We start from the raw sequence: 23,653 nt of genomic DNA on the forward strand, positions 1-23,653 counted from the left end.
TCATATAGAAGAAGAAATGACGAGAGTAATAATAATATGCATAATATTGCAGCATCATTTTAATTTCTTGCTAAAATAATGTTTAACTACTACGCGCCTACGAATTTTTACTGATTTGCGAAATTTATAGTGAATATTATTTGTGTGGCAGGCAACATCCTGTCGTACTTGTTCCCGAAGTACGGGCGCAACGAGGCGAAGAAGCGCGAGATCCTATCGGCCGCCGCCGCCGCCGGCGTCTCCGTGGCTTTCGGCGCCCCCATCGGAGGCGTGCTGTTCAGTCTCGAAGAGGTGAGGACGATTTTACAGGATTTTTTTTTTTTTATAATTATACCAAGACGATGAGGTAGACGGGCCACCTGATGGAAAGCAGTCACCGTCGCCTATGGACATGTGCAACACCAGAGCAGTCGCCAATGCATCGCCGGCTTTGGAGGAGAGCGCTTTTTACACCTTTTTTGAAGAGCCCCATGTCATTGGAGAGACGATAAATAAGCTATCAATAGTCTATAAACACGGTCTGTATTATCAGTTGGTATATAATACAATATTATATTGAAATCAGTTAATGTGGTCAAACTAGTCAAGGCGTCCGTAAAACCTCCGACTGTCTTCAAGAAGAATGTTTGTTATGCAAAATTTTTAATACTTCGTCGAAGGTAGCACCTGATAAGGAAAAAGCAGACTGCGCGTCACATGTTTTTTCCCTTTAATGTTAAAGATAAAACGTTTATAATGAAGTGAAATTAATATTGAGTGACAAAATTGTAGTAAAATTAGTGCGTTTAATAAAGTATGCCAAAAAAGGTTCTATTTATAATTTCACATTTAATCTACTTCAATCCCACAATTTCGCCTACGCACTTTGCTGTGGGCCTCTGTGGTTGTAAATCAATATGAATATATAAAACGTGAGTGGGAGTAGTAATGGTAGTTTTCAAGTTTCAAGGTTTAATTGCGGTGTCCCGTCATACACATCTCTTGCCGCATTGCAGGTGTATTGTATAAAGCTTATCGTTATTGACAAGTTAGTTCTGTCAAGTCGAACGCGTTCATAGGGTTAGATGCGAAATTTGATGGCCTTTTCATTGTGTCAATAATGTAATGCGAATACAAATAAATATTATTATTAGGTGTCGTACTACTTCCCGCTGAAAACTCTGTGGCGGTCGTTCTTCTGTGCCCTGATCGCCGCGTTCATCCTGCGCTCCATCAACCCCTTCGGCAACGAACACTCTGTGCTCTTCTTCGTCGAGTACAACAAGCCATGGATCTTCTTCGAGCTCATTCCTTTTGTGGGCCTCGGGATAATAGGGGTAAGTGACTCTTTTAACACAAACTCATAGTCACATCTATCCCTGATTTTTTAATATTCCAATGGAAGTAGGATAACACATTTACCATTTTTATTTTTCTCTTACAATAAAAACTGAATTTAGAATATCAATTCCGTATATAGGGTCCATAAGTTTTTTTAAATATCCAGTCATGTTGTTTAAAAAACAGCATATCCCTCGACTAATAAAAAAATCCTGTTGGCAGGGCTGCATCGCAACAATATTTATAAAGGCGAACATCTACTGGTGCCGCTACCGCAAGTACTCGAAGCTGGGCCAGTACCCCGTGACCGAGGTGCTGGTGGTGACGCTGATCACCGCCATCATCGCCTACCCCAACCCCTACACGCGCATGAACACCAGCCAGCTCATCTACCTGCTGTTCAACCAGTGTGGCATCTCTAACTCGGATCCCCTGTGGTCAGTTTTATTTGCATTTTTTAATACCAGCTTGAAATTGACAAAGTAATTAGTTTACAAATAGTACAAATAAGGAATGTTAACAGAGATGAATCTTTCAATTTTATTATACCCAGGCTTCACATAAGTATCAATTTCAATTCTTAATGTTGATGCATAAACAATCAATATATATATATTATCTTCCATGTTTGTTAGTTTGATATCCATAGCAAATGCTCGTACTACGCAAATAAAAATCAAAGTCACAAACAGGCTATATCTATTGAAGCTGCAACGTTTTCGTTTTAATTGATTTATATGCACATGTGTTACAGTATGTTATCACTAGTAATGAAATTAAAATCACATGGTGTTGTCCACAGTGATTACAACCGCAACTTCACGCACGTGAACTCGGCTATAGAGAGGGCACCGGCGGGTCCAGGCGTGTACCGCGCTATCTGGCTGCTCATCCTGGCCCTCATACTCAAGCTAGTGATGACCATCTTCACCTTCGGCATCAAGGTTCCCTGCGGTCTCTTCATCCCCAGCCTTGCGCTCGGCGCCATCGCTGGACGCATCGTTGGCATTGGTGAGGAAGAATAATCTTCATCGTCATTATGTTTGTTTGGTAGTCAGGTACCCATTTGTTTTAAAATTCAAACGCTTCAATGTATAATGAATATGTCATTGTCCTCAGGTGTTGAGCAACTGGCGTTCAAGTATTCAAAGATCTGGTTGTTCTCGGGCGAGTGTTCCACCGGCGACGATTGCATCACTCCAGGCTTGTACGCGATGGTCGGGGCGGCGGCTGTGCTTGGCGGTGTTACACGGATGACTGGTAAGTTATAAGCAAAAATACTCTTTATTATCGTGACAGTCAAAACTCAATGTTTCTACATTTTTTTTCTGTGGGACATAAGTTATCATAAAAGTAACATTCTATGTCATAAAATTTTCACTCTTCTAAATTGATCTATGTGTACCGTGAAAGACAGCACATATTTTGTAAGAACACTGGAAACCTTCAAACAATACTTTCAGTTGTATGGTATTGATGTCCACAATTAACAATAACTGTTTTTTATGAACAGTGTCTCTGGTGGTGATAATGTTCGAGCTGACGGGCGGGGTGCGGTACATCGTGCCGCTGATGGCGGCCGCGATGGCGTCCAAGTGGGTGGGCGACGCGCTCGGCCGCCAGGGCATCTACGACGCTCACATCGCGCTCAACGGATATCCCTTCCTCGACAGCAAGGACGAGTTCCAGCACACCTCGCTCGCCGCTGACGTCATGCAACCCAAGTTAGTGTTCACACTTTATATTTATTATATTACTATACACTTGGACTGGTAGATCTTCAAAATGTATGTGACGTTTGGATCCCTTTGTAGAGGTCTACACCGAGCTGCCATACTTTTACAAAAAAATGATAAGTACCCTTGCCAAGCTCAATTCCAGTATGTTTACTAATGTTAGTAGATACAAGCTTATTTGCGAAAGTCCCCATCATACATAAGTGCACAAATGCTAGAAATAGTTGATCCTATAATCGATCTTCAGGAATTTTCAACTAATATTATACATGCGAATGTGAGTTTGTTTGTTTGCTACAATTTGACGCCTTAACTACGTAACCAATTGTTATGAAATTTTGGACATAAATTGTCAAGAGTTAAGAAAACGACCTAAGGTTCCTTATCCTGAAAAAAAGTATCATTCCTGAGAGATAGATTAAAACCTGAGTGATAGATAATCGCAACAGAAGCCGTGTGTAAAATCTAGTGATAAATAACAGTTTGTAAGCTTTGTTATTGAATTATACTCGCTCAGCATTAAGTGTCATTTTGCCCTGCAGGCGCAGCTATGTTTCGAATTCGATGATATCGTGATTTCTGCAAAACTATCAGAACAATAATTATCCTGCAATGTATGCAACTTCTCTGTGGTCTCCTGAAGTCAAAATACCAGAATGTACTTGGTTCTAACAAATATTTTATAATGATTCCATTGGATTGTTAGTCAAATATATGCAGGGATTGGTGTGCGACTGTATGAAATATTGAAATTTAAAGTTGATTTGCTATGCGTTATAAAACAATGATTGATATAATAGAAGTTGTAATGTTTTGCGATGCTTCCAGTGCATGTTTCCGTTAAACTCCAGTGCTTAGCGCTTATATGTTACAAATTGTAAATAGTAATAAGTAAATTGTAGATACAAGACCTATCTTTGTACCTGGAGAGATGTTGATATGATTCCGTACCACAATAATTGATTGTAATGAAAGTGATTTTATGTAATTTTTAACTAACCAAACAGATATTCATCCTGTGAATAGTGTAGTTGACGAATTGCTTAAACGTGATTGTATTTCTCTAATATAACGCCTTAAATAATGCGAATTTAATGTATGTTGTGCATAAACACAAAGAATGATAGTTTTCATTCCATATTTTTGGCAAATGTGTTACCTATCCCATTTGGGAAATTGCATTGCAACTGGATGCTACAGCAAGTTATCATTTCTAAATTGGATCAACTCATATCCATTTTGTTCATATGTTAGAAGCCATTTGTCCACCTCGTAATGACTGGTCTCTGCAGGCACAAGTATAGAACAGGTTTTATCTGAAGTTGCTCACAGAGGAATTGCCAATGTTGAGGACTTTGATGATCGCCTCATATATAATGGCAAGGCATTTCATTGAAACCTTCATCAAATCTTTTCATCGAAAAACTGCCCTCGAAACCCTTTGGCACACATCAGATGGGTGTGGTTGTGGTATGTTCCCAGTTGTTATGTTGATTAATTTGAAATAATGAAGAAACATGTTGTGTATGTGTGATGTTATAGGATAAAAGAAAAGCTTTTGTAACTTCTACAATAATTGTTATTAAAGGATTATTTCCTTTTAATTTCTACTCTTACGAATATTATACCCATAAAAAGATCTCTCTCCAAACTTCGAAAGCGGTGCCTCTGGTCTGGTGTACCATTGTATGTTTTTTTTCAATAGCATATTATTTAAACAATTAAGACTTCTCAGCGTGCTTTAATGGTGTTGATTTTGAGAACTTGATTAATAAATATGTTAATAGTTATGCCTTATATTATAATGTCGCAATATCAAGTAATCAGAAAATCGATAATGCAAGTGTCTCAGTGTGACGAGAACAAGTAATAATTAATTATTCCAAAAAAAACAAGAAAAGAAATTACATTATAAATTATCTTACGTATTGCTTAATTACGTTGAATATCCAGGATCCCGATTTATTCGTCAACACCAAATTTTTCAGTATTTATTCAGGCCATCCAATATTATTAAACTCCAATTTAAAAAATATACGTATTTCGCGAAGGTTGATCTTGTTTAACGTTGAAATCTCGACTTATATCACGATTTCCATAACTCATTGCTACATAAGAGATAAATTGATAATTTAACTGATACTGAGTTTTCACATACGGTAACGTAACGTATTCGCGACGATCAACTGGTTGCGCGTATTGACAAATGTCCGAAACTGCTCGATAAGAATTACATTGCCATATACGAAAACAATTTTGCCATACTATACTCGTTTAAAGTTCATATATTACATTTATTTTCTTAATAAGTTGTTGGTCCTTTATTAAGTCTAAAAATGAAATAACGATACTTTCGCAATAAATGAGATTAATTCTGGCGGATGAAACAATAAATAATCTTGGTGTGTCGTACATCAGTATCAAATGTCAAATCAGAACTATAATGACAGATTTACATATTCGCGGAGTTGACACGAGTAGACGTTAGTGCGAGTCTGTAGTCTGTACATATTTCAATAACTCACTCGACTGTACTCGCCACAGCTCTCGTCCGACGGTTTTTCAGCGCGAATCTGAGGAAAAAGTGTCTGTCTTGTTCAGTGGCTTTTACATAGTTGTCATTGTTCAGCGAATTACTCAGCCAATTGTACGTATCTATATCTGGCACAATAATATTTCATAGGGCCCGTTTACATAATAGACAACAAAACTTAAAACACAAATATAAAGGAACCGAAGTTAATCTTCATACTAAGCGGGCTCGAGCAACGGTCAGATAGACACCGTTCACCGACACGAAATCTCAATCGGATTCAGTCGAATACGTGTGGTATTGTCAGTCCGCTTCTGACACGCGTTTGTAATTGTTTTGTGCAAAAAATGGGGCAATAAAAAAGTTACTGTAACTGTGCAGTGGACGCGGTTGTTTGAATTCAATATTAAACTGTGAATTTTATTGAGCTACCAATTTTTTAGAGAGGTAAATCGGTATTTGCTGTTAAACCGAGCCACTAGGAGTATATTTTTGGTGATCATGGCAAGCGTATGTTTTAAAGTGGCTACCTAAGCTCGATTTATATGACAGTTTCCTATTTTAAATCAGTATCAAGGAACCTAACTAAATTTTTGTAAGGTAAATTCACGCCATCAAATATTACGTAAGTTGAAAACATGATTTTTTGTTTGCGTAGATATTGTGTTGTCTTTAATGGCAAAAGGAATTGTGTAATTAGGGTAATCCGTTTAGAAGTTGTTAGGAATTTTTCATTGTGAACATTGTAAAAAAATTTGTGTTTGTGTGTATTGTTTTTATTGTGTAAACTATTTGTATTGTAAAACTACGTTTATTGCTTTGTTTTAACATTGTATAATAAGTTTTTGCTATGCGGGCTAGTGTGGGTTTGGAGTATGGGTGCACAAGCTAAAGTTCAACTCTAGTGCGACGCCGGCGTAGGTATAATCCACGCGAAACTGCTAGTTCGGTCTGAATATAGAAATGAGTCGCGTCGCCATAGCAAATTGTATGACTACATCTGCTCGCAACAACTTCAGAGCGGATTAGCAGTTTGGTGCAGACTATACGAATAAGAAATGAGGTACATACATGAGATTGACTTCTGTTCCTTTTTATTTTGTGCTTAAAACTCATACTCATACTCACTTTTGATATTCTACGCGTGCGTGTTTTGCAAATCAATGGACAACCATTCCGCAACCATGCGTAGAGGTGGAAGAATAATGCTCCGTGAATTCTCATTGTAAATGTGTCGAATGCATAATTATTGAAATAGTGTTACAATTATTTTCTTATTCTAATTAATTAGAACTGTATTTGTATTGTATCTGTCCTGACTACAGTATAAATTTCATATGTGCTCGCTTTAACAAAAAGCACAGTTATTTAATTGAAACATACATCTATAATACATTTATGTCATTCTTTGTCAACGAAAATAGGAGTTGAGCTTTTCATTTATTGGTTGCAGACGAAACGAAACCCTGGCAGTTATAACGCAGGACTCGATGACTGTGGATGATCTGGAGACTCTTCTACGGGAGACGGAGCACAATGGATATCCTGTGGTGGTGTCAAAGGAGTCTCAGTATCTTGTCGGCTTTGTTCTACGCAGAGATTTAAATCTGGCTATTGGTGTGTATATAAAGTGTTTTTTTTTTACATGAAAATTTAAAAAAAATGTTGTAATCATATCAATTAATCAATCATTTTTGTAGGTTATGGTAAACAGTTGTAATTTTTTATTAGCGTTAAATGCCCAAAGTGTGAAAATTGATTTATTCCTAAGCCTCTTCTGTTTGTTCGTGTGTCACACGGCTTTATCTCTGGAACTGTAAAAGATATAAATTTGGAATTTTTATGGGGTGTGTTTGACTATGGCCGCTTATATAACACTCATATTCAGTGACAACAAATTACAATCATATTTTAAAAAAGTTAAAATTATTAATCATTAACATTCATAATAATCATTAATATAGAACACCAAAAATATTTTTGGTGTTCTATTAAATCAAACTTTACTTGGGCTATTATAATGTTTGTTGTCGTCATTCCAGCGAACGCCCGGCACACCATCGAGGGCATAACGGCGCAGACGCTGGTGAGCTTCAACACGACGCAGCCGCCGGCGTCGAGCCCCGCGTGCGTGTCGCTGCACCGCATCCTCGACCTCGCGCCCATCACCGTCACCGACCAGACGCCCATGGAGACCGTCGTCGACATGTTCCGCAAGCTTGGCCTCCGACAGACTCTCGTTACTCACAACGGGTGATTATAATACCTTATCCTTATTGAAGGCGGTAGAACCCTTTGTGGTTCGACTCCGGCGGCACCACCGCCACACCTATTTCTGCCTAATAACAGCAATGTTAGGCGCTGCTGTGTTCCGTTTTGAAAGGTGTGGTATGGGAGACATACTTTTCCGAGGCGTTCCAGCTTAGTCCTCAGGGGTAGCGGCGCATCTTGGGTAGACCTTGGGTAGGAATATCTAATCCTATCTGGGGTTGATTACCATGAGCGGCAGTAGTCACATACCATCAGGTGGACTGCATGCTCGTCCGTTACTTCTATATTATATATGAAAAAAACTACTAATATACTTCAGGGCCAAATCCGAAACTAAGGATTAGCGAAAAATGCTGAAAGGAGTTACGAGGCCGAATTTGATAAAAACTTAAACTGCATCATCTTTAATGCACCTTTTTTAAATAACTTTTTCCCTAACCGGGAATCGAACGAGTTGATTTTGAAAAAAAATACACCCTCTATATTATTCCACTATCTGAGTGTTGCTTATACGGATCAAAACTCGTAACTCCTTTCAGCATTTTTCGCTAATCTTTATAGTTCCGGATTTGGCCCTGAAGGCCTATTTGAAAAATTCACCCTGTATAATGTTATCACATATCACCACATTCATGGGCACTTCAATTCCTCGCAGACTACATAAATTAAGTGTTTGTACACATACTTTTGTATGGGGTACCTTGTATATATTTTTACTTAGATGCTTTTAACTGAATTAAACTTTGTTTTAAAAAAGTTCATAATTATGTTATTGTTTCCAGACGCTTGCTGGGTGTGATCACTAAGAAGGATGTTCTGCGTCACGTCAAGCAGATGGACAACGAGGACCCCAACTCGGTACTCTTTAACTGAACATGGATTAAAATTGATCTACCAGGCGAAACAGGCTCGTTACATGACTTCCACACAATTTCAGGTTTAATCATGTGTCTATGATAATTTATGTCTACATTATAAACAAAATATTTTATCATTATATTTAAAATAAAAGCTTGTGAAAAAGTATGAAACAAAAGATAAATATTCCTTGATGACATTGATGATGTTGTCATAAAAAATATGATATATAATGGTTAAATGTTGCCGAAATGATTATATTGTTAAAGCAATATAATAATTTACTTTAAAACAATATATATTAAGTGAAAAAAAATATTTTATCCTCTAAGAGCAAATTAAAATTAACAAAAAAAATATATGTGTTACATTAAGTATACATAAATTTGAAAATGTGTGTATTTCGAATCCATTTGGAAAAGATTCACGTTAACTAATTATTCTTAACCTTTTGACCCCTCAGTCTATGCGTAATTATGAAAATGAGCCTCTACAAAATATTTAGTAACACATGAAAAATGGTATTTAAAAAACAAATTAATTAACTATACATTATTAAGTGCAACCACTATTGGAAGTTAGATGTGTTCAATGAAATGTAGTTGAACAGTTTGCCTATTCCAAAGGTTACTTTCGTACTTTGTAAGTAAATATATTTTTTTTTAATTTAGTATACTTATTACATTAAAAGAACAGTTGTAATTTTATGGTCTTGAGTTTATTTTATTAGATTTAGCAGTGAAAAGGTTAAGAGTATTAGAATCAATGTTGTTATTGTTAATGTAATATCTATTACTGTGTAGACATGTAATCACGAATTTAAATGAATTCTTGTGTGTTAACGCGTGTTTCCGTGATAATGGATTGCTGTGCTCTCGGCCATTACCGAGTAATACATAAATAGAATAATTTATAAACATTTGTGTAATACTTGTGTTACGATATTATTTATACAATGTTGTAATCTGACCTCCCAAAGATGGAATGGATTACTGACGACGGCTGCGTCGAAAGATTAATATAATAAAACTTTCGATCTTTGATAGGTAAGAAATGAATTTTAGGATTAATAATATCCGAAGTTAGCGTTAAGAGTGAGAGATACAGAGGTAAAGCACTGTGGTCGAAGGTAATGTAAGCATTTCAAATTTTGACAGTGGGTTTTAACGGGCATGTTTGGATATTGAGTATGGGCAGAGTAAGGTGTACCACATTAGATCTGTTACTCTATATACTTCGGCTGACACTACAAGGTTTTTTAGAGCTTTGATAAATGTTCACTCTTTGTTAAAATATACCACTGCGTTAAAATGTACCACTTTGTTAAAATATACCACTTCTATGCTACTGGGAAGTAATTATCTACTATGTAAACTATTTGTTCTTTAAAACCTTGGGATGTGTATTGAAAGCAAATGTCGAAGTATGAGTTCTCTTCCTGTTTCAGTGTATAAAATTAGTTATAAATTAATATTTCATTAGTAATATTATGGTACATGAAATCTTTGCTAAAAGTATTTGTTTGTCTACTACGACTATCAGCGATTCGCCGAAAACAATAATGTTTTTGATCTTCTTTGTTAGTTCTTATAGCGTTCATATAATGCTTTCCAGTTTTGTATCACTCATTACTACAGCCAGTACGGACGACCCCTCTTTCGTTATTTATTGTAATTTTGTTGCATATAAATTTAGTGGCGTCTCATCGGCCATTGCGTGAAAGTCAATGTGCCTGTTGTTACCGATCATAACATTGCGGTAGACCCCCATGGAGCCAATTTTATTGTTATCAATAAATAACTTTTATTATTGTAGCATATAGTTATCATTTTATCTAGCGTGTACCTCTGCAGCTGTCGGGACGAGTCATATTAGAGGTTAACTTTGTTTTCCATTAACTCTTTATTGTTTGACTCGTCGCGGATGGCGCCAATATTTAATATCGACTTGTATTTTAACTTTAAGTTTAAAAAATAATTTTCTGTTTATATATAGAGAACAAAGATGTAAACATTACCTATAATTCGTAACGTGTGCACTGCAACTTTTATATTTCAATGAAATTCACGATTCCCGTGTTGCGGCAACTGTGTGTCATAGATTAGGAATGTCTAGAATTTTAAATTTATGTACCTAAACTGGATCTTCCGAGTTCTCTCTTTATTCGTAGCTTTAGTGACTTTATTTACGAAAGCCTGCACACGAGATGGTTTTTTCAATTTTATCAATTATTTATGATATAATAATAATCAAATGTATTTATCATGTTTTTTATCAATGTAATATCAAAAGTAAAGGCATATATCGTGAATCCGGCATTAGAAATAATTTTATAAACTTAATTATTCATTTATCATAACCCCAAACACCTTTCTGGATAGTATATTACTGAAATTTTATTAACTTTATCTTACCGTTCGAAAAATAACAATTTACTAATACGTACATAAAATGCAAGATGTATATATACAATGAATTTGTGCATACTATAGATCCTAAGCTATTTTATTTTTTCTAAGTTATTTTTATGTTACGGTAGTAGCGAACTCTGTACAGTGTGCGAGAACAATTGGATTATGATTTAATAGCAAAGAGGTAAGAAAGTTGACTTCAAAGTAGGCGATGCATTTGGGATTTCGTTTAGTGTTATAAATGTCTATAGGTGCCCTCTTATACATTTTTCGTTTCGTTAGATTTTGTCTTTCAAAAATTACTTCATTAGAGACCTTCGTAGTCCATAGTCATTGATAGCCAACACGAAAAAGTACTAAAGTAAAGATGCTGCACGGCTGTGAAGTACGCCAGGCCGCCTGGCGTGCTGGAGACAGAATCGCAAATATTGTAAAGTATAGTCAGTTCTGCAGTCGAAATAACAATAACTATTTTTATAGTTTTTATGACTACGTTGTCAATTATGATTTATTATTTTTATACTGTATATATTTATTGTTTAATATAATTGTAATTACTATTATTTTAAACTTTGTAATCACGGAATTATGCTGGCGTACTTGGTATATATTACAATGCATAATTTGTATTTCTGTTTTCAATGAAGTTACACTTGAATGTATAAATATATATGAAAGTATAAATAATATACAGATGGAATGTATCACTTGGGTCCTAGCTTAGTTGTAATAGAATATATTACTAGTGTACATATGTCCAGATAGCAGTTAGTACAAAAGCAATGAGGCGATGCAATCTGATATAGAAATAATTCATGCAGCCTTAGTTACGGCTTAAATGCAGCTTTTATAAGCATTATCTAGTGTAGAGTTGTAGATTAGTCAACAAGTTGACAAAAGTGCAAAAAGTTGTAAAAATTATCCTGACAACCGAACACTTGAAGCTGAAAAATCCTTGAGATACATTTTTCTAAACATTATTCTGTATAGAATGAGCTATTTGTCATATTTTTTGCAGCTTTATCTTTATTTTTCACTTTTTTCAACTTGTTGGCTGGACTATTATAATATATTTGAGTATTTATTAGGAGTATCAAGTTATCATTATCTTCTCAATGCAAGGAATAAGCTTACTTATTTGATGTGCCCTATTAAACTATGTAAAATGTGTTATACACGTACGCAACGATACCCTGGATTGTTACGAACTATTAAGCTATTAAGTTTTTATCAGTTTTCTTCATACATGAAAATAATTGAAAAACTACTACAGCAAAATGTTTCGGTCTATAGAACCATACAAGCCTAATAAATGATCTTCTTTTCTATGCGATTCTAAATTATTCAATAACTATGAATATTTACATCGTATCTTCGCAGGTTTCAACGTTTCTTTGAGTTATTGGGTTGACATTAACAACTGTTCATATTGCATATTGTAAACAATCATGTTGATAGGTAAGCTACAAATACGTTTTAAAGTTTTTATCATGTAACATATATTATGCAGAAATCATCACATTTTTATTGCATATAAGGTATTTTATACTTATTTTTGTTATTAGGCTACAATTTCTTATAAATTCTGTTATATTTAATAATAACTTTTATAATACAATTTTATAATTTAATCAAATATTTATTAGTCAGTGTAATAAAAAGTCTCTGAAGATTAAAAGTTTATTTAATTGTAATTGGCACCCGAAACTTTACTTTGCATAATATTGTATTATTTAGTGAGTGAGACCTTAGAAGTTGATCTGAAGTGTATACCGATAAAGACCTTCTGTTCTATTAAAAGAATTGTATTGTTTATACAGAGTTAATTTCAAAAGGGGTGTGACTGGCCGTTCCGAAACTATCGGGAATATGTTCAATGGTGAGATTTATGGTACCGATTTTGATAACGAAACTAAAACTCCATATTTATTTTGAAAAACAAAAATATATACTATATATTATACGGTTTCCTTAAATTCTGGAAAGTAATTATGTATGAAATTCTCAGCAAAGTGCCGAGCTACTTGGATTGGTGTTGTCTCTGACTTGCGCATCAAAATTCTTATAATAAATTTCGGCCGTCCATTTACACTTAAAATTCACCCTGTATAAATATTAAATTAAACTTCTTTACACAGTAATAATAACTGTTACTTATCGGAGTATCTACTGTTGATGCTGCTGTTTAGAATTAATATTTATGATTATTAAAGAAATGTGGAATTTTATGTTGTATTTATGTTGTAATAAATCTCCTAAAGAAAAAGTAATTGCTGCTTTTATATTCTAAAAATGGACTGAAAAATCTAATAACGATTAGGTGTTTGTAAATATACAATATTATCTTATACACGTTTGCGCCTCCGCGACGCTCTTTTCTAGTAGATTATACATTATTTAGGTATATGAATTTTATGACCAACAAGTGTAATGTGCGATTCTCAAATATGTTGCACAATATCCCTTCCGAGTCTAAAAAATATTATGAATTATACATGTTTGAATTAATGGAAATAAAATGTTCCCCTAAAATGTTGTTTTATTATGGCAAATCCTATCTCAAGGGTCTTCTGCTATTTTGGTTAATGTTTATATTTACAACATAACTGATAAATATGAGATAAATATGAGATTGTTGACTGACTTAAAACTTGGAACTAGTGAGCGTGCAGTTTATCTTTTGGTAAATGATCACTGTCCCCAAATCCCATCTGTATTCAACCCCAAGTGGTTTGCGTCTTGCTCTCTTAACTAGAACGATAACACTAGTTAAACAAAGCGAACAACGTTGAAAGTTTCTTGCATGACGATCCCCATTTATTTTGAAGATTTTAGAATTTAACAACAAATCTAAAAAAATAAAGTTTGTTATTAAAAAGGGGCCTCCATGCCACGAACTAGTATTTTTCAATTAACTGTTAAACCGTACTAGGAAGACAGTTGAAAATTTTACATTCTGTTTACAAATTACAAATAATAGAAATACAATATATTTTCTTTTTTTTTTGTTGTTGCATTATTTCATACTCAGAACAATGACTAGCATGTTCTGAGGTTACATACGAGTACACTTTGGCATTTTCACCATAAATATAAAAAAAAACAACATTTGATAGTACGGAAGCCTCAATGTGCGAGTTCCACTCGTAATTGGCCAATTATTTCCCTTTAGGTTCGAAACCTTAAAAATCAAAATTTCAACTTTAAAAATAAATATTATATTTATATATCAGCACTCAATATTGTAAAAAATGTTGAACTGCTGAACACTTTTTATATTCACAAGTGAACCTTCGGTGAATAATGTCAAGGAAACCGCCAAAATAATTTTATTTCAAGTTCAAGTCCAACGATTACAACCTTGGCCATGGTTTCGTAAATCAACGTCTGCAATGTCCCAATCGATAACACGACCCTCGAGCAGGCCCTTTGCCAGACATATAACGGACCCTTATGTAGTTAACTCAAACATGTTTAGCTGTATATCACCCCTTCAGATTTTTTGAATTTGTTGACTACTATGGTGCTAAGCAAATTCAAAATCCCTCTCAATTTAGATTTTCGATAAACTATGCCGGTTAATTTGAAAATTTATAAATAAGTGTGACCTTAATACAGTGCTCCGGTATTACCGGTATTGGTGATGATGATGGAGCTTCCCGGTAGCCCACTATCAACTTTGTTTGTTGTTAATATTCATAATCATATCCGTATTTAGTACTATTACTCGCTCGCTTAAAAGAGGTATAGAGCTGTAGAAAAAAAGGGTTGTGTTTTGTTCTTGTATTTTTAGATGAAAATAATAATTGCAAGTCCATAATTGATAATTTCACGAAAATCTACAACTCGATTTTATTTTGAGTGAGAACGAATAGTTGGGGTAACTACGCAGTTATTCAATCAGCCTTTCCCCCCGTTCCGGGCGGGTGCAGGGTTCCAGGCTCCAGACAAAGCTATGTACCCGTTCAATACATAAGGGGGGAAGCAACTCAATATAAACGCTGCGCACCCTTTCCGTGCGCATTTTATACGTGATTTTGATAGAAGTCGGTCGCGAGCTGAACTTTAGTATCAGTACCATAAATTGGTGCTAACAAAATGGCGGATATAAAGAATTAATTTTTCGCAATTCTTCCAACGTAAGTTAGAGTTATATTAGGTAACTCAGTTATAAAATTCATTAATGAGTGAAGTGAAAAGAGTTTTATCATCTTCAGTGCTGCCGACGCTGCGCTACGAGTTTGTCGCCGTCGCTGAGGCTACGCGAGCATCGAGCATCGGGCATCGAGCGGCGTGAATGGAGCGAGACTTTCCGTAGCAAGATGGAATTTATATAAATTAAAGGTAAGGAAATCATACATTTTTATTTAAAATTTTAACCCGCAAAAACAGACCTGTCAATGTGAGTTTTTAGTAAGTACCTATCTACGATGCACTCTAGCTAAGTGCCTCTGGTAATATTTATTTAACTTCATTTTAGTGTAATAACATCCGAAAATTTATTGAAAGTAATATTGTTTTATAATTAAATACTTATTGTTACAATACGCAAATACTTAGTGAGAAAAGTGTGAAGTTTAAATATTATACAATCAAAGTTCTCAGCTTTCTAAATATTCGGCAAAACCTTCAATCGCCATTTTGTAATTGTTTACGCATGCGCGGATGCGCGTGTGCCGCGCATGCGCAAAGCTTTGAATTCAACAAACGGTGGCACTACGCATGCGCCAAGCAATGTGCTAAACAAAATGGAAGCCATGTTCGTGATTGATCATTTACCAGCCCATACTAATAATTTTACTGGCTACATCTAGTGGTCTCTAGTTGATTTACCTAATACCTAATGAATTGCAAAATTAATTATAATAAACTTTCAATTCTTCTACTGGGCTATTTAGTATGTATAGAAAAAATAATACAAAACAAGCAATTTAAATGGTGTTTAGTAACTTGATTATTAATTATTCATCTGAAATAATCATATGTTCTGTTGTATCAGATGGTGAAGAGAGGGCCAGGAGTATGGCTCCCCGTCCGAGCGTGCGGTCGGGCGCCTGCGAAAACCATCTGAACACAAAGGTCCCTTCAGTTGGAGAGTCGAGAATCTACATTTTAAAGACTACTTCTACTACTATCTTGAAGGTAAACACGAAAACTATTATATAATTCAGTGAATTTAATTTGATAATTAAAAAGAAAATGAATGTGTGTTTAAAGTTATAATTTTTCTACACAGGCCTCGTTACTACGAGATCATGAATTCCTGTGAGGAGCTGGTAAGTGAAGAAAAAAAGAGAAGATATGAAAAAAAGGGTTTCAGGCGGCATTTTTATGTACAAATTTTATTTATCTATAGGCACCTAGTAATACTTAATAGTTAAGCTACGAATTTGTATTTATTTACAATTGATTATCAGCTGTGGAAATTCAAAATAAGTCTTTGTTCGTGATATTCGTCAATGGTTTGATCTCATGATTTATTACAATTGCCTAAACTTTCTACAATTGTTTTAATGAAGGGTGAAATTTTAGCTACGGTTTATCTTAATTTGAAGACAACAATGAGCTCTCTATAATACAAATTGATAGGGAATTCGTCGACTACTTGTCGAAATTTATTCTTAAGCCGGCGTAGGGATGTGACGACCCCATCGCCCACGGGCGCGGTAGCCTTACTCGACGCGGCTACCGCGCGCGCGCAAGTAGTCTGCGCCTGCGCGAGCCCCGACCGTGCTCGCGCGCACCACACGGCGCTAAGGCCCGCCTGTGCTCATGGCCTCCACAAACGGTCCCTAGTGGGTTGTATTTCCGTTTACTTTTGACAATGATACAAATGCCGTTCCCGTCATTTTTTGTGTATAATTCTCGACAACATCTTAAGCATGATGAAGGTAGTTTAGTTTATTGCAATGTAACAAAGTAATATACCAAGCCCACTGATATAAGTAAAGCGTTTTCAACAGAATTTGCTGTTTAGCATATGACCTATCGGGGCCCTAACGCCCACAGGGCCGTGATAGCTCCACTGACTAAATAGCTTTCAATGTTTTTAGAATACTGGATAAAATGTTCACATCCGTTACAAGTGAAAAAATGAACGCACCAGAACACAGACCGAATAAAGTACCTACCCAAAAGTAGACTGGTTTAAAGCAGAGCGATGACTGACGGACACGGTGTATTGTTGCAAAAGAAAAGGAAATACTCGACCTATATTTTTTATTTTTTATTCTATTGGCTGACTAGAAACGTGCGTATGCGCATATTTCTTTACATTTTTAAGAGCGTTCATATTTGGGCAGGAATCATGTTTTCATATTTCATATAAAGCAATTTAAACAATCTACGCAATGTAACAGTAGGTAAACCTGTGTTATGTAAATTTTTCACAAGAACCGAGAAAACAATTTAGAGTATTATTAATTTATCGTAACGGCACTAGGCGTTTAGATTTGTTTTGTATTGAACTGTAAAAATGTATAAAATGTAAAAAATGTATTCATTTGTATCTAAAATTTTACAAGCACTTCATATCAGTATGTAATACTTTTATGAATGTTTTAACAGGTAATTAGGTTTCACTTTGGCTGTAAGTATATTTAGTTCTATTAAGATAAGCCTCGTCGGTTCTTGTGGTATTTATACGGCATCCTTGAGAACCCATCGATACAAAATTTGACGTCACGAACCCATGAGGACACAGGTTTACTGGTCGAAAATTTTAATACAAAGGGGAAAAGAACGTGGAGATGACGCTATATATTTTTTTACTTTGAGAAGTGTTTTTTGTTTATTATATTTATATCAAACTAATATATAGCGAGAGCGCGAACAATTCATAATGATTATAGGAATTTAGTGTGTAGACGTACATTAGGCAGAGATTACTGCATTTTACTACAAGTTTAATAGAAGTATCGAGGGTATATATGTGTTTAATTGCATCGTCTATTTCTTAATCACCAGTATTTTTAATATACTTGTATGACTTACGTCTCTTAATCGTATCTTACTCCTAATCGGAATGTATAAATCGTTTCGCATCGAACTGGATAAACTAAGGCGGCTAAAATACACACCGGACAGATTGACAAGGCATATAATGACAAGGCGGAAGTATATAATCAATTATAATCGATGATTTGCTAATTGTTCTTAGGAATAATTTTAATACTAATTCAATATTTGGTGTTTAGCTTCGTGTTTAGATTAGTCAGGGAAGGGTTATCTCCCACATATTCTTACGTGTCTATATTACCCACCTAGTTTATAGTTTAGTGTTTAGGAGTTGTTTCTGCAAATGCATACAACTTACGATAGATGTTCTGTGTTTTAAAGTAGTAATACGTATATATTGTAAGACTATTTAGATACTCGTTTCGCAAATTTCATGATAAAGTATTTCATTGAATCACTTATATTTCTTATCGATTATACGTGTAGTTTATATATTCCTCGCATCTTTAGAAGTGAAAATCAGGATAGTAAAATGTAATTTCACCGAGAATTAGTGAGTGGAACCCAATGTGGTACGCACAAACGTTGCACAAGTTTGGAACAAACGACTATAATTGTCACTATTACAGTTACACCAAAAGGATATTTGTCCCAGGCTATAAGAACGCCTTTTCGGTAACAACTTCCCAGTTGTTCCCAATTGAAATGAACATCAAAAAGTAGAGGTATAGGTATACTACGTGATGAATTTGCCAGACTACTATTAACTACGCCAATAACTGCACCCTGAAATGCAGAGAATCTATAAATAGCTGTATTGGAGCATTCTAATTTATATTACTTACAATCTTAGAGCATCTAGCTGGTCTGTCAAAGTGAAAATCTTCCATCTCTGCGAGAGTCGATCCACATAACGTCACTCTGGCAAATACTAACCTCCCTTCATAGCCCAGTGGTTCCACGTATCGTAAGACTCTATGGTTCCTGTGTTAAGGAAGATTCAACAAGGACCAGTCACCCTTGAGGGCTCTGTAACCACAAGTGCCATGGAAGTCTTTGTTGCGCGTAACTACTGTTCGAAAAACTGAAAAGCTGAAGTGTACTCAAATTTGAATGCTCTATTAATTACAGAATATTCTGTAGATGCGAAAGATATGTCAATTGCGTGTCTAGCAGCTCTCCCATAGCATAAAGTTTCAATCTTTACGAGAATTGATCCAAACAAAATCTCACTTGCCAATCTCTCTTCAATGCGCGATGATTTTATTTGTCATAAAATTATTTACCTTCCTGTGGCAATGTAGATCCAGCAAGGACCAGTCACCCTTGAAGGCTCTATAGCCACATCGCCCGTAATAGTCAGAATGACTTGTTCGATACATTTCATCTTACTTACCAGGACTTACTTAAAGGTGGTAGAACCCTCTGTAGTTCGACTCCGGCGGCACCACCGCCACACCTATTTCGATCTAATAACAGCAGTGTTAAGCGCTGTTGTATGATGGTTTAAAGGGTGTGGTAAGGGAGAGATACTTTTCCGAGGCATTCCAGCTTAGTCCTCAAGGGTAGCGGCGCATTTGTGGTCGACCTCAGGTAGAAGTCTAATCTTCTCTGGGGTTGATTACATATGTTCATGGGCGTCAGTAGCCACTTACCATAAGATGGACTGCATGCTCGTCTGCTACTCCTATAATATATAAAAAAAAAAATAGTGGCAATCACACTTATCATAAGACTCTTTTGTTCGTGTGACAACGTAGACCCCACAAGGACCAGTCACCCTTGAGAGCTCTCCAGCAACACCTATAATAAGAGTCTTTGGTTTCTGTGACAATTTATCCCAGTTTAGGAGTAATCAAGGTGGTAGAACTCTCTGTAGTTCGACTCCGGCGGCACCACCACCACACCCATTTCTGCCTAGCAACAGCAGTGTTAAGCGCTGCTTTGTTCTGGTGTGAAGGGTGTGGTAAGGGAGAAATACTTTTTCGAGGCATTCCAGCTTAGCCCTCAGGGGTAGCGGCGCATCTGTGACCGACCACATGTAGGAATTTAATCTTACCTGGGGTTGATTACAGATGTCCATGCGCGGTAGTAGCCACTTACTATCAGGTGGACAGCGTGCACGTCTGCTACTCCTATATTTTTAAAAAAATTGCGGCGACAAAATCCTCAGATTTTTTCCTGTAACAATCAATACGATTAACGTTACTCTTGGAAATTCTCTTATGTCTTGAGTGCACGACGGTTCCTTGTGTCGTAAGTTTCTATGCTACCTGTAGCAACGTAGATTCTGCAAGGACCAGTCACCCTTGAAGCTCAGTAGCTACATGTAACATAGAAGGAAGTCTTCTTCACTGAACATGTTGCACGTATGGTCTGCTTCGCGTATTGTCTACCGAAGCATAAATCTTATAAAGGATCTAAGCGTTACACTCGCATTTGTTGTAAGACTCTACTTCCTGTGGTAAAGTAGGTCCAGCAAGGACCAGTCACCCTTGAGGGCTCTACAACTACAGTTGAAGTAAGAGTCTTTGATTTTTGCGACTATCTATCAAAACAACTTAAACAACTTCGAATGTGATACGAGTATGTCCATTTGGTCATTGCCAAGTATTGGCTTCTGTGGTAAAATTGGATTAGACTTTGATTTCCGTAAAAAAACCGAACGCGACAGTTGCATGTGTCGTAACACTCTTTGGTATCTATGGCAACTAAGATCCTACAAGGACCAGTCACCCTTGAGGATACTGCAGTCATACGCATCGTAAGAGTCTTCGATTCCCATGCCAATTGATTGTAAGAACTTAGAACTGCATAGAGCAGTTAGCTATTAGTTGTTGTGCGTTGGATTTCTTAACAGTTCACTTTTTGTGCATATTGCAACGAAAATCCTTTAAAACATCTATTTACCATTGAGGGTTCCACAACTAATAGGAGCATCAGCCCAGGACTTTTTTCATATTTTGTCTCAAATATAACTTACAGATAATTGAAATAAATTCTTTAGTGTAAGAAGATGTGTGTTTAGAGTTAACTATAATATTAAGAGTAGTTCTATTAATGTTTCATTATATTGTATATTTCTCGATCACCTGTATTTCTCACTCATAAAACGTGTAGTTTATATTTATTCCATATATACTTAGTAAAATAAGAAGAGAAGGAGAATGTAATAGTTCAGAGACCTGATACGATCAACTTGGCGAACCATGCGCCGCATGTGGGCAGTGTTACATTTCATAATCATTCGTAGATATAATTTTAATATTTAATACTTTTAAATATTTGGTGTTAGATCAGTGTCTAGATTTATCAGGATGGATCATATGCTCACATAATTTGCTTTACCCCATATAAAGAAGGTGCGTGGATCCTGGTGATAGCCTAGACATCTCGAGTGCTTCTTAGCTGCGCTCATCGTAGACTTTTAAGTACTTGTGGCAATTTGAATCTAACAAGGACCAGTCACCCTTGAAGGTTTAACAACCACACGTATCAGAAGAGTCTGCGTTTTTTGCAGCAATAGATTATACGACACAAATATGCGCTGGAAGGATTCCGCACTCTTCACATTTCACATATGAGGTGCACGTGCACAAAATTTGCTTATTGTATTTAAACCCAATTTTTTAGATTTAATGTTACACAAGAATGAAGAGACGTTTAATATTTAAGTAGTTTACGATATTATGTGTCTATTGAATATAATTAGAGATTAAATATATGTCTTAATAATTATGAAATCTAGGTGTATTGATGTTTCATTATATTGTATATTCCTTAATCACCTGTATTTGTCATTCATGACGTGTAGTTTATATTCCTCGTGGACTTTGTAGTAGCGATAAGGGAATGAAAAGGTATTTTTTGCGAAAATAGATGACAAGAATTTGGTGGTGTATGTGGGTATGCATAATTATGCATACTACTTACGAAGTTCACGCCGCGGCAAAGTGTAAAATGATTTGGTAGAATTACACTTAAAAATAATTTTAATACTTATACTTCTTTTAAGTACTTGGTGTTAGAGTAACTGTTTAGATTAATTAGGATGGATTATCCTCTCACTTATAATATTAGCTGTAACCAAAGTAACGTAACCTTAATATCATGGTTTAATGCGTGTATGGTTTTATGTGCTTCTAGTTCCATATCAGGAATATGTTAGTTTAATTTACAATTTTGGATGCATTTTAGTCTTATTTATTTTACATGGAAACAAAACTTTAAGGAGACTGATCGTATGACGGATATGGCCGCGCTCCACATTTGGCCGGGATCAGTTGTTATCTCGACATAGCGTCACTGGAACTTGATTCCCGAGGCAACGATGGATTTTTTAATTAGGAACGAATAGCACTTGTTGGCCTAGCAGTTGGTATGATTTGCCCGGGAGGATTTTTCCTATGGCGATATAAGACATGAATCCGTATAAAACCAGTCTCCCTTAAAGGTGCATAAGAAATTTGGGTTTAGTATTTTGTCTCAAATTTTAACCTTAAATTCATAAAAACGTTTTGATTGTATCATGATTATAGTTATAAAATAAGTATGTCATGCATTATTTATCAAGTCGTAAGTGTGTAATCTTGTATTTGGCAGAACTGTACTGCATTCAATTTGAATAAATAGAACTAATTTTAGGCCTATTAGTGTTTTATTCGATTGCCTGATCTTTAATGCCCTTGTTCCTATTCCCTATAAATAAACTTACTTCATAATAAGTAACTTAAAATAATTAGTGAATAGTATAAATGGAAGACCGATTTCATATAAAATATTCGAATAACTATCTTCCCTTACATCTCTGAAATAGTATAACGATGACTCGGTAACAAGTAGCTTTCTATATATATCTAAGGAAGTAACTGATAATATTTAGTGTCTTTTAAAGACTTTATAACAAAAAGAGTGGTTTGGGCGTCTAGTATAAGGTATACTTTATGGCTCTATGATGGCTATGATATAATTCCCGTTATAATTGGAGAATACATAATACTCGACTTGCGAAGCTCGGACTCAATGCACACTAAACATCACATGCATGATAAATAATTAAAATAAGCAATGAGTTTTTGCTAAACATCATCGATATACTACTAATAAAGACGTAGATGAGTCATACACGTTCGAAATTTGGCACATGATTTATGGGTTAATTGGCCTATGACATCTTAGTCACGGGCCGCGCGCCTCTCAGATTGGTCGTGTCTATGTCAAAGTTTCTGTGCTGAAAAACGATTAACCCTTAATCGGGCACAGGCAACTATTTTCCCACCCTCTCAATCTAGCTAAATTCTCGAATATTTTTGAAATGGCAACCTTTTATGTTGCATTCTTTTCACAAATGTAATTTAAGATAATTACGTAATTATTTTATTGGCAACCATAGATTAGTAAAGATACTTCGCCGCCTTGAAATTGAATGAAGCCACAAACGGCTTATTTTAGTAAGTTATTTTTTGAATTCTTGACAAATAAAAACATTTTTAGAGAAAATTTACGAATAAATAACTAATACTGCGGAATTTACGTTATAAATAAATAATTATTTCATATATTTTAGG

General features: G+C 35.5%; 1 protein-coding gene and 1 long non-coding RNA gene across 6 annotated transcripts in view; both read left to right on the plus strand.

Moving 5' to 3' along the window:
• ClC-c (chloride channel protein 3) overlaps positions 1-13,661 on the plus strand; it is a 36,304-nt gene extending 22,643 nt beyond the window's left edge. For all 5 annotated transcript variants that reach the window (XM_073075325.1, XM_073075324.1, XM_073075326.1 and 2 more), the window contains 9 exons: positions 152-291; positions 1,134-1,316; positions 1,543-1,757; positions 2,123-2,331; positions 2,440-2,580; positions 2,834-3,044; positions 7,043-7,206; positions 7,632-7,842; positions 8,643-13,661. In XM_073075325.1, coding sequence (XP_072931426.1) covers positions 152-291; positions 1,134-1,316; positions 1,543-1,757; positions 2,123-2,331; positions 2,440-2,580; positions 2,834-3,044; positions 7,043-7,206; positions 7,632-7,842; positions 8,643-8,733 — 1,565 coding nt within the window. In that variant the 3' untranslated portion in view covers positions 8,734-13,661. The remainder of the gene's footprint in view (positions 1-151; positions 292-1,133; positions 1,317-1,542; positions 1,758-2,122; positions 2,332-2,439; positions 2,581-2,833; positions 3,045-7,042; positions 7,207-7,631; positions 7,843-8,642) is intronic.
• Positions 13,662-15,058: 1,397 nt separating this feature from the next.
• Positions 15,059-22,733, plus strand: LOC140743762 (uncharacterized). Its single transcript, XR_012102511.1, has 4 exons — positions 15,059-15,268; positions 15,347-15,473; positions 16,129-16,271; positions 16,366-22,733. It is a non-coding gene; the product is annotated as an uncharacterized LOC140743762 (long non-coding RNA).
• The last annotated feature ends 920 nt before the right edge of the window (positions 22,734-23,653 follow it).

Source organism: Epargyreus clarus, unplaced genomic scaffold (genome assembly GCF_041222505.1).
Source record: "Epargyreus clarus isolate Ecla_fem2 unplaced genomic scaffold, WU_Ecla_fem_2.2 ptg000007l, whole genome shotgun sequence".
Classification (NCBI taxonomy): Eukaryota; Metazoa; Arthropoda; class Insecta; order Lepidoptera; family Hesperiidae; genus Epargyreus; species Epargyreus clarus.